This window comes from Sinocyclocheilus anshuiensis, unplaced genomic scaffold (assembly GCF_001515605.1).
Source record: "Sinocyclocheilus anshuiensis isolate Anshui unplaced genomic scaffold, SAMN03320099.WGS_v1.1 scaffold436, whole genome shotgun sequence".
NCBI lineage: Eukaryota > Metazoa > Chordata > Actinopteri > Cypriniformes > Cyprinidae > Sinocyclocheilus > Sinocyclocheilus anshuiensis.
In genome coordinates, this window is record NW_015560618.1 from 2,481,495 (window position 1) to 2,493,975 (window position 12,481).

Below are 12,481 nucleotides of genomic sequence, written 5' to 3' on the forward strand. Positions count from 1 at the left end.
AGAAACTACATCTTCCTGTCTCTGCAGGTATGAGCCATGAGCCAGAGTCTCCATCATTAGGCATGATTTCGGCAGCACCATGCAGCATGGCGACTGTAAGCCCCCTCACTCCCTCCCCCATCAGCGGAGCAATGGTAGCCAACGGGAGCCCCGCATCCCACTCTGGACACTCGGGATTCGCCGCCGCTCTCCGCAAGCTAGCCAAACAGGCCGAAGAGCCAAGAGGTGAGCGCGCCCTTTCCTCTGCTCTTTACCCATCACCAGTCTTTATCATCTCACCCATGATGCCATGCTGAACAGGAAATATGTTGCTGTAGTCAGATCTTTACTAGTAGCGCAACATTACTATTGCACTTATATGTCCTGTTTTACTTAGAGGTAATTTCTCTACCCATGTTCATGTACACCTACAACTACAGGTCTTTCCCAGTCGTTAGTTTTTGTATTATTTAGAGATGAATCTTGGCAGATATAGATATAGTTACTGTAGAACTATAGATATAGCTGATTTGTTTTGTGCTTTTGTGTTTTCATTTTTTTTTTTTTGTGTTCTGCTCTTTGTTTATTTTATTTTATTGTTTTTATTTTGTCTTTTCAGATTTTTTGTGATTTATTTCAGTTTCTTTTTTTTCTGATTTGTTTTGTAATTTTGGGTTTTATTTTTGTGTGATTTGTTTTGTTTCTTCTGTTTTTTTTGTTCTGCTATTTATTTTTGTTTTTATTTTGATTATTGTTTTGTATTTTATTTTTTATTTTTTATTTGTTTTGTGATTTTGATTTGCATTTTCATTTATTTCTGCTGTTTAGGGATTTTTTTTGCATTGTCATGAATTTTTCTGATTTGTTTTTTGATTTTGTGTTTTCATTTATTTTTTGTTGATTTTGTTCTGCTTTTTATTTTGGATTTTTTTTTTCATATTTGTTTTTAATTTTTGCATTTTAATTTGTTTTGACTTGTTTTTGTTTTGTTCTGGGTCCGTGTACTTTTGCGTCCATTCGTTTTTCGTTTTTTAACCATGACAAAAAAAAAAATGAAAAAAGAACGGTTATTGCATTTTTAAATGCTATGCTGAAAAACCAAATTGAAATTAGAACCGTACACACAAAATGCTCCCCGAAAAAGTAAAATATTTACTTCTTTTCAGATTTTTGTTAATGAATTTTTGCACTTTTAATAAACATTTGAAAATGCACAAAATAATATAGAAAAATTACGATTTTAACAAGTTTTCTTTGGCCAAATTTAGTAATGCTTCTCCCGCACGTTCAGATGAGAACTAGAGCCGTCTTTGGAACAATACAGAGACTTAATACAAATATGATTTTTAAATTAGACATTGCAGAATCCTGGTAAATCTATCATCATGAAATTATATATTGGGATATAATTTTGTCATAATTTTGTGTGCTATCTGGGTACGTTATCGGAGAGGACCATGCATGGTCGCTCAATGCACGTACAGTAGGCTACATTGTTTTAGAGCGCTACGGTTTAATATATGGGGTAAATATATATAGGCTAATATAGAAATATATATCTATCTCCATACAGGCAGGCCAGGTTCCTGAATCAAATCACTGAGGGTGCTTCTGAAATCAGTGAAGGTGCTCTAGCCTTATGCATTTTGACATATTTTTGCTCTGTTCACTGATAGTGGCATCCACATAGCTTACATGCCGTTTAGGCTATACAGGGCTTCAGACTCATTCTTCCCACTGGTCGCTCTTTTGCGAGTAACTTTCTCAGTTGGACGCATTTTTATTTTTATTTTATTTTTAGTTTTTTGCATGGGATTAATCAATGCATGCTAATGAACTTTTATCATAGTTTATAGTTATATGGTAACAAAAGTGTTCAACATTCAACCCGTTCTTTTTTATCAGTATTATTTGTGATTTAAATTTAGTGAAGGGGAATTCCTCTTTTGTTGTGTTGTAAGTCGGACTTTGGACACTTTCACTTTCGAATTCACAATCATGGTGTCACGCTTTACAAAAAAAAAAGATAATTGTCTGTTTTGCTTATATCTATACACCTTTCACTTTTTAAGACTAAAACAAAAGATTGATTCATTGTTATTCTTAATTAAAAAGCACAACAACAATAAAACAGTAGGCTATAATGACAAACTAGCTTACATAACGTTTATTAACAAAAACGAATAAGCTGAGGCATGGCATACACCTCATGCTATATTATATACCGACTAATAAATTACAGAATGTTTAGCAAACACTGAGGAATCAAATAGGCTAAATAAAAAACAAAAAAATTAAAGAAAGCCTCCATAGCGTAAAGTGAGGTAAACAGCAAAGATAACAAGCTTTTTAAAAAGAAAAGTAAAACTAAACTGGCTGTCGGTGACAGGACTTGCATGTTTTTTTCCCCCACAAGAATACCAACATGTTCACCTTCTCTGGTTTAAGAAGCAGTCTTTTACATAACTTTAGTGTGAAAACCAAATCCTCCACCATCATTTCCTCAATATTCGCATCATTTTTGCCACGTAATGCGTGCACCTTCGCGCTCGTTCTGACACCGCAAGTATAAACCAGGCTCACCCTCTGAAGCGCTCGCACTGAAAGTGCCTCTCTTCGTGTGATCTGTGAAATCTGACTCTTGCTACAATGTGCCGCAGCTCTGCAGCACGCTGTATGGAGCAGCGCAAACCATGCACTCGCACAAATGAGACCACGTCAAATTTTTAAGCCAGAAGTGTTTGGCCAGTCCATCATCGTAGATGTTTGTATCTCCAGCGAGGGAATGCGGACATATAAACTAAGAAGTAAAACAGGTATATTTACAAATACAGAACCATTTCACCTTTGGGTACTCAATTACTTTGGGTAGTTTAAATTAGGACTGTGAGTTAAAGACAAAGTAACTCCAAAAAAAAATTTGTCATGATTTATTTACCCTCATGATGATCCAAACTAGGGCTGCCCTTGACTAAGAATTTTTCTGGTCGGCTAGTAGTCATTCATTTTAAGCATTAGTCGACTGATCGCACGGTTATTAATAAAACATTTAAATCATTATAATGAGCCTATAATTGCCTACATAGCCTAATAAGCACTCAAGCACACGCATAAAGCTTGCCACAGCACACCGGCAGAAATAATTATTATGAATGTGTCAGGGAAAAACAGTAATGAGGCTGCATTAACATTTTAATAATTCACTGATAAACAAGTGTTTTCTTTGTTTCCGGTTTAAGAGATGAAGTCGGCGACACTGACTCTTCATCTCCGCAGTAGTGATGCACCTATATGCATGTTTCATACGGATTACATAATCAGAGAATATTTGTTTTCCGTTTGAATTATTTCATTTGAAAGTAGACATTTCGCTTTCTATAGATATATTTTTAATGTCTGTAAGGCAAAGATATACACGGAGTTTCGCGCTCAAGTTCACAGAGACCGAGACGGCAGAAAGCGCATCCTGTTTGCTTTCATTATTTTACAAAAGCGCGTTTTGTTGTTATTGTGAGTGCACACAAATAAACGTAGAGTCTTTACAGATTTGAAAGATGTATTACTCTTATCTGTATGACCAAAACTTACAGAGTATTTTAAGATCAAATGAGCGCACCGGTGCCTCCATCTGTCCTGCAGTGAGCTACTGTTCAGCTTCCACACTCTAGGTTAACATTAGATTGAGCGGCCATTTAAAGTTGCCAATACTAACATATTACAGATGATAAGCTGTATTTGAGGTCGATGAATGATAGGCGAGCATTTGGATGTCCTGCCCGATGTACTGTATTACCATAGACTAGCCGTTAACGATCTGTCTGTCACGGACTGCGTGACTTTGCCAATGTGGTTAACGATTAGTTGACTATTAGGGGCAGCCCTAATCCAAACGCATAAGTTCCTTGTTCATGTGCAAAACATAAAGAATATTTTTAATGAAATCTGAGAGATTTCTGTCCTACATTTGAAAGTGCATTCACCCAAAACTTTGACACTTCAAAGAGTTCATAAAGACATTGTAAAAATAATCCATATGAATCGTTATATAAAAAAAAAAAATTCTGGCTCTCCCAAGCTTTATAATGGCAGTGAATGGGGGGTCGAGATTTTGAAGCCCAAAAAAGGGCATCCATCCATCATAAAAAGGGGGTTAATAAAGGCCTCCTGAAGCGAATCGATGCGTTTGTGTAAGAAAAATATCCATATTTAAAGGGGTCATCGGATGCCCATTTTCCACAAGTTGATATGATTCTTTAGGGTCTTAATGAAAAGTCTATAGCGTACTTCAGTTAAAATTTCTCAATGGTAGTGTAAAACAACATCCTTTTTACCTTGTCAAAAACAGCTCTTCACAGCGACCCGTTTCGGTGCATGTCCCTTTAAATGCTAATGAGCTCTGCTCACCCCGCCCCTCTCTTCCGTGGGGTGACAAGCCGTTCTCTGAGAGACAGTGAACTTTAGTTGTATTCATCGTGGAACTTGCTAACAAACATATTATTAGGAAAGGCAGTTTGCAAAGATTCATAAAAAATACCTTATACTCACTTCTTCTGTAGGTGAAGCTGGATCACGAATGATTCGCTCATAGACGCATTTAGGCAGATCGGGGGGCGCATTCCCTTCAAAATCAAAAGTAATACTCTGCGTTAGTGTTGTAACGGTATGAGATTTTCACGGTATGATAATCGTCATAAAAAAAATTTCACGGTATCACGTTATATATTAAACAATTCTTATCAGTAAAAATGACTCTTAAAAGAATTAGAAGATACAAATAAATTTCAAATAAGAACAAAAGTTATTTGAGTGAACAAATCCTTTATTATAACAAACAAACTTGAAACCATTTTAATGAAAGTATTGAAGTCTCCCTTCTGAAATTTTTTTTTTAATTAATTTAATTTGAAAAAACAATTAAAAAATAAAGCTATACACCGTATGTATATCTATATCACACTTTAACATTTTAATTAATGTTTTAAAATGTTATCAAATGAAAATTTTACAACTTATATTTTTGGCAAAGTTCTGCACAACAGGTATTCTAAGTGAAAACATGGAAAAACATGATATTCCTTAAAAAATAATGTTTAAATAAATTATTATAAAGAATATTATTATTGTTGTTATTATAACTTTGAAGTACATTGTACAATGCTAATATATTTGTCATAATTATTTCATAAGTTAATATTTCATATTTACATAAATATTTCAAGTTAAATCAAACTTTTATTTTGACGGGTTGTAGCGGACCTTTGAGTATTTGACTTTGACAATGGTTTTCTCAAATAAAACTAGGAAATGTTTATTTAAGTTTTCTCTCAGAGCAGCTCTGGTGATGTTCATGTTTATGTAGACGCTGAAAACACCATTAGCGTCATGCATACAGACACATATCATATCGACTTTTGATTTATTCATCCATCAGATTGTGCGTTTTACGTGACATCGTCATTATACTGTAAATTCCATGTTCACGACTGCACCAGGATTCCCTCTGCATCACGAAAATCATACTGCCTTCATTTATAACTTGTTATAAATGCAACACACCTTTATCTGCATGCAGGGATGATGTCCGCGAATATGAGCGAACATGTTGGATGTATTGCCTGCTTTTGCAGCCACTTTGCATTCACATTTTTTGCAAATTGGATCCGTCCTCAAGGACAACCCCACATTGTTGTTGTTGTTTTTATATCCTAAGTATTCCCAGACTGCAGATTTTAACCTTTTTTTTTTCGGTGGGGATGGAGATTAGATATAATCTGTCTCTGTCATTTTCTCCGCTGTACGTGCGTGTAAGCAGCCAAGTGAATGCAGAGTGAAGCAGCCGAGCGGAAATAAGTTGCGTATGCGCGGGTGAGATTTGTTTTTCATTCAATATTTTTTTAAACCGTAGATATGCAAATGTTTACGGTATGATAACCGTGCACGTTCAAACCGTGATAAACTGTAAAACCGGTATATCGTTACAACCCTACTCTGCATCTTCAGCGGCCGTCTTCAGATGTCGGGAGTAAATGACGACTGCTATGTTCATTATTACATCCAACAACAAAACACCTCAATTGCTTAGGAGACATTCTTGTCTACACCTGATCCGGCATCGAAACAATGGCAGACTGTTTACAGCTCACTCAGGGCGGGTCAAAGGTAAAACCCCAGTGTCAACCAACAATCGTGGGAGCGGCCTGGGTCTGTGTGACGTCACACAGCCAAGGATCTGTGAACAGCTTGATCTGACAAAGGGGTTATTATTTATGGGGATTTAAAAATAAAAAAAACACTGGGTGGATTTTTATCATTATAGGGTGGTTGTGTACACACACTGCCAAGACACATTTCAGTTCAAACAACATGTAAAAGTGAATTTTGCATCCGATGACCCCTTTAAAACTTTATAAACTGTAATCTCTAGCTTCGGCTAACTGGTGTACGCGCATTCACGAGAGAGTGGAGTTCCAGCGGATGATGTAGGCGTAGTGTAAACTCCGTTGAGAAGTGACGAATGCGGAAGCACAGAGGAGAGAGCAAAACGAAACACCGGTCATGAATTAGAAGTACAAAACAAGGATTTGTCAAGAAAGAATTTTAGAATATTTCGATATAAGTCCAGAGGAGACTTTTTGTGTGCTAATTTTGTACAAATTTTAGAGCAATTCAGTCTTTTTGACAAGGCAGTTTACATTTACATTTAATAGCGATTCAGATAACAATTTCAGTTGAAATTGTTATTCTTTCGTTTAGTTTAAACTGAACTTTTCAGCTCCATACTTTTTTAGCTCCTAAAAATTTTACTTTGACGCGTTCCAAAATAATATCCGTGTCTGTGCTCTCGTAACAGAAGGCAAATGAAGATTTGCTGAAGCGCTTGCAATTAATTCTTTCCTGATGTGTAATCGACAGCCAGTCGAGTCAGATGTGCTCATATGCACAGCATATGTGGCATCTGTGGTGCTCCGCTGCTTTTACTTAAAGGGGTCCTATTATGCTTTTTCACTTTTTCAACTTTAGTTAGTCTGTAATGTTGCTGTTTGAGCATAAAAAAGATCTGCAAAGTTACAAAGCTCAAAGTCCACTTCAAAAGGAGATATTTTATTTAACAGAAATCGCTTTTCAAAAACTACAACGAACGACTCGTTTGGACTACAACGCATATTTTACTACGACAAATGGGACGAGACCTGGTTGAGCTGCACTAGAGAAGGCAACGAGTGTTATCACTATGTCAGAGACACGCTAGCTTTCCCAAGGCAGACGAACTTAGAGTGGTTACAATCATCTGGGTTTAAATCACACTCAAATTGATTTGATTTTAATGCAATATTTACACTGAAGCTCGCAGTAAACTATGGTAAGGGGCATGACATTTCCCGACCAGGCACAGAGTGGTGCCAATCACAACACACACTGGCCCAGCTAACCAATCACAGCACGTTTCGTATTTCAGAACACACTGACCCAGCTAACCAATCACAGCACACACTGGCCCAGCTAACCAAACACAGCACACACTGGCCCAGCTAACCAAACACAGCACACACTGGCCCAGCTAACCAAACACAGCACACACTGGCCCAGCTAACCAATCACAACACACACCACACACTGGCCGGTGTTGTAATAATGTAAAATATGTGAAAAAATAATGTGTTTTTCATTGCAGAAAACACACTGGTTGGTACAAACCATGTTTATACTCTTTAGTGAACTTGTATTTGTTGTAGTCTGGGTTATATTTATTTTACCTTGCATAGTTTTGTTCATGGGGTTTGAGGATGAGAGCAAGTCTGTCCATGGTGACATCTGCCTAATTTAGTTGGCTTCTACCACATGACAGATGAGTTAGATCAATAATCTGACAATTTGATTTGCCTGTCTCCCAGGTAGCTTAGTGTCATCAAAAAAGGAAGAACTGATGTCCATTTTGGATCACTTTAACATCCAGGTATGGCTAAAGATCCTCTCAAATCTCTAAATGTATGCTAACAAAAATATTTAAAGGATCTGTTTTGATTTATCTGATTGTTTTTTCATCCTCAGGTGGACAATCCGTTTTCTATACAAACTCAGGAAATGAGTAAAGACTTCCTCCACTCCAAAGGAGAGGGCGACAGATATAAAGTGAGACTTTGTGTGTGTTTGTGCATTTGTTTCTCTCATAACAAATACGAACTTGAAATTTGCTTTGCTCTTTTTCTTTAGTTTTTCATGAAGGTCACTCAGCTTGATCAGATGAAAGAAGATTTGACCTACATCATGAAGACCAAGACCATGACCCAGAATACAGTGGAGAAGCACAGGGAGGTAAGTGCTGAAATAATCACATTTACATAGTGGTTTATGTAACTGAACTGAAATTATGTATTGTATGGAGCATCTGATTGAATTGCTAGACTAGATGCTCTTTAAGATGGCAGTATAGTTTTCTTTCACTCTCTGGTTTCTGGCACACCATTTCTTCTCACACAGACTCTACAAGAGCTGAAGAGAAAGTACCATGAGAAAGAAGAGCGCTATAAAAGTCTGGCTTCACTTGATGAAATGCAGAAGAAGTTGGATGAGCTGAAGAATCAGATGGCCTGGGCTCTGGTTAGGAATCACTGCCAGCATAACATGAACTGTGACTGCATGGCTCAAATCAAAATGAACACAACAATACTATCATTTCCTAATCAGATTTGATCACTTTCATATTATAATCGTATAATCTTTGCAATGGTATACTGTGGTTCTTATACTTTTAATGGCACATTTCTGTTGAGTGGCACGTAATGCACAGCCTGATTGACAAACGAATGGATTTTTTAATGATTCAGTCAGAATGACTCAGAATTCATTTGTTTTAATCAGTGTAACAACTCATTCACTGATTGAACCTGCCCCATGATTTATTTATGCTTCCCATCTCTAGAAGATCACATGCTTCAAATATCTCTCAACCGAAGATTGTGACCTAATACTGAAATGTATGTCCATGTACATCAGGTGGCAGAGGTGGAGCAGGAGATGAAGCCAATGAGAGAACAAATCACAGCTGAAGAGAGGTCCACTGTCAAATATGACCAGAAGGTGGAAGAGTGGGAGGTGACTGAATATTGTCTGGAGTTTCTGTGGTCCAGTTTCTTCTAGTGTTCATGAAGCCACACATTTGACTATAGGATAGTTTGGGCCAGATTTCAGCTTTTCCTGCCTAAGTAGGCGTTTTTGGCTAGAATGAGACCGATGTTTAAATTAGTCAAAATATTTTTTTTTTTCCACAGCTTAGGGGCAGGTTTAGCAGAAATACATTATTCCACAGTAGGGCTGTTAAAAAAAATTGAATTTCGAATATTCTTCGAATTTAAAATAAAAATCCACATTCTTAGGTGTGTGTCAGGCAGCCTTATCAGTGGCACACGGAACGCGATGACGATGTAAGTGTCGTTGCATTTTAATGTTTTTCATAGCTTATCCAGTTCAACCCACTAGATGCGGCGCTGCTACGTACACAAAACGTTAGATAAAGTAACAATGAGAAGGGAAGGCAAAAAAGTATGCAATGAGTATTGCTGTTAGTCGGTGGTCCTGTTGCACAACACCTGGCAGCCATGTTTGCGCTTGCTGAGGTTTCTCCTCCTAGCAGATGTGGGAGTTTGTTCTTGATGTAGACTGGCATGAAAAAAATTCAAGTAATGGCACAACAGTCAAACTCTTAAAACTCTAAAAATGATTTTCAAATAACCTACTACAAAGTGCTTAAAACAAAAGTTGAATAACTTTCAAAGAATTGATGCTGCTAACCAATCAATTTCTTTATCAGACATGCTCAAGAGTTGCTTAAAAACAGCCAATTGGATTGAAATGGCCAATTTTGCCTTGTTTTCATCTCATTTTTACAATAAGATTATTTGTCAACACATGACCAATTTATAATTGCAATGGCATGATTTTGGGTTTTCAGCTTTTTTACTGCATATTAACACTAGATGCACAATCGGGTTTGGCACACCAGGATTTCCTGCATATTCTTACTGCGTATTGATAACAATGAGAAATACTCAGAAATCCAAAGAAGAAAAACAGCTACAGTTATGCAGCTTATGGACATTAATGGGCTCATGGAAAGTGAAGATTATTAGGATTTTTTTTTTTTTTTTCATAATGGCATAGATTAGACCATTTGCAACAGTAGGCCATTTGCTAGGACATTGCAAACAAAAATTTGCTCTTGGCCACAGCAGATCATGACTTTAGCACCATTGATATTCTAACTCTCATACTGCCATCTTTCAGCAACCCTCAAAGCTTTTTGCTGTTATTACAGAGCTCTGTTGGGTTGTGCACAGCCAGCAGCCCTAGTTATTTTATTGAAGAAAATACTTAAAAAATCGAATTATGTTTGATTCACAGTAATGTGCAGTGTGTCTATTTTGGGTTTTGTTTGTTTGTAGGGGAAAGTTCAGGAGGCCAACAGGATATTGGGACAGTTGCAGGATCAGCTGGAGGGTGTGACGCAGCGGATGCAGCAGCTGCAGCCACAGTGTGTGGAACTGAAGAGTCGAGCCCAGGCGTGCAACCGAGATCTCAAAGCCGCCGAGGTGCACAATCACAACACCATAAAGGCCGTTTCACACTGAGCGCGATGCAAAAAAGTGAGGCGAATTGCCGACGAACGGTGCTTTCACATCGAGTGCAAAACGATTGATCGCCTTCTGCTAATTCACACCTGCATGCTAGGGGGCGCCGACCAACAATGCATTTTTCCTCAGATATGTATCTCATATATGGATTTAACATCCACTGCTCAATATACAGCATTAAATTAATATAGCTAAATAAAGTTTGATTTTACGCCAAAAACACAAACTATCTATAATGCTTACAAGAATACATCTTAAAATATAAATAGAAGTACAGTTAGCCACATTTGAAAATGTATGTAATTATTAGTGTATATGCTTAAAACCCACTTTAAACCATCATCGAGTGCTTGTAATAACTTCAGATTGTGATCTATAGTTGATTTTGATTCTATAATAGGCAGACATGCACTGTTTGTAGGCTATGTTTAATAACGCCACACTGCTTATTGTCATAAACATCCTTTATTGTTATAAAAATACAATTTGCTGTATACAAAACACGTACAGAAAATATATTGCCATAATCATATGTCTATTTGCTTTGATATTTCATGTGTTTCACTCGATTTTTTTAATACGGAATATCTAGAGAGTAAACGCTTTCTGACTCAATACTCGCGCACGTGGAAGAAAACGGACACTCCAGATCACATAATACAGTGGAGAATTAATATAAATTATATTAAGAACGTGAGAATAAATCTGTTTTCAGATACCAAAGATAACAAGAACTCGGCATCCATTCTCTTCTCTCTCTCGGAATACTCTTCTTCTGTGTTTGTTTACACTGGTTTTCGAAACAGCGCCACCACTCTTGCCTTTTTGTGCAACAGCAGCTGCTCCAAGCATGTGATCTAAGCTCAAATCTGATTGGACGGCCTGTGTTTTCGCTTTGCGAAACTGAAAAGATTTGTCGGACTGGTTCGGAAAAAAACATTCGCATTTTCGGTGTTCGAATGTTCGCGGTCTATGTGGAAGCATCCATAGGAATCTGTTGTTTTATTCCAGCGTGTCATCGTGTCCGATATTCGTTTCGCTTTTTCGCGCTCAGTGTGGAAAGGCCTTAAGAAGGGAAATGGGAAGCTTTGGGCCAGTTTTACTAACAGCTTGCGCCAGCGCAAACCGTCTTTCGGCGTTAAAATTTCACTGTCAGGTTTTACTAAAGACAGCAGTGATGAATTAGTGCTGAAAAGGCGTGGACACAGTTATTTTTGCGCTTGACCTTATTGAATATGTATTTGTAGGGGTTTCCCTTTCAGACGCAACATTTATGGGAGGAAAGTATTTAAATGAATCACGCAACGCGTTTTACTAACGTTTGCGCTCGTCAAATTACTGCCAGGGAAATGGGAAGCTTTGGGCCAGTTTTACTAACAGCTTGCGCCAGCGCAAACCGTCTTTCGGCGTTAAAATTTCACTGTCAGGTTTTACTAAAGACAGCAGTGATGAATTAGTGCTGAAAAGGCGTGGACACAGTTATTTTTGCGCTTGACCTTATTGAATATGTATTTGTAGGAGTTTCCCTTTCAGACGCAAAATTTATGGGAGGAGAGTACTATCGTTTGCCAAGCCATGTTATTTTTAATTTGCTTCAGGAAATAAAAGACGACTTGGAACCCTAGGAGTCATACAATACTAGGTCTATCAAAACTTCTTGCAATGCTTCATTTTTTGTCCTTCGGTTCTTTTCAGCATACTGTGGCTTCTTTATTTCTTTATTCTTTATTTGCAACTACGCTAATTTGTTCTGCACTTGGTATATTGTGTTGGTTGATATGTAAATGAGATGTTGCGTCTGTGTTCTTTAAAGGGTTAGTTCACCCAAAAATTAAATTCTGTCATTAATTACTCACCCTCATGTCGTTTCAAAC

At 37.3% G+C, this 12,481-nt stretch overlaps 1 protein-coding gene across 1 annotated transcript in view; it reads left to right on the top strand.

The window, feature by feature from the left end:
- The window catches only part of LOC107681721 (structural maintenance of chromosomes protein 6-like), a 58,595-nt gene that overhangs the window by 5,652 nt on the left and 40,462 nt on the right, over window positions 1–12,481 (top strand). Inside the window, exons 2-7 of the mRNA XM_016478040.1 lie at window positions 7,872–7,933; window positions 8,029–8,109; window positions 8,191–8,292; window positions 8,458–8,577; window positions 8,974–9,072; window positions 10,419–10,565. Of these exons, the coding sequence (XP_016333526.1) occupies window positions 7,872–7,933; window positions 8,029–8,109; window positions 8,191–8,292; window positions 8,458–8,577; window positions 8,974–9,072; window positions 10,419–10,565 (611 nt within the window). The remainder of the gene's footprint in view (window positions 1–7,871; window positions 7,934–8,028; window positions 8,110–8,190; window positions 8,293–8,457; window positions 8,578–8,973; window positions 9,073–10,418; window positions 10,566–12,481) is intronic.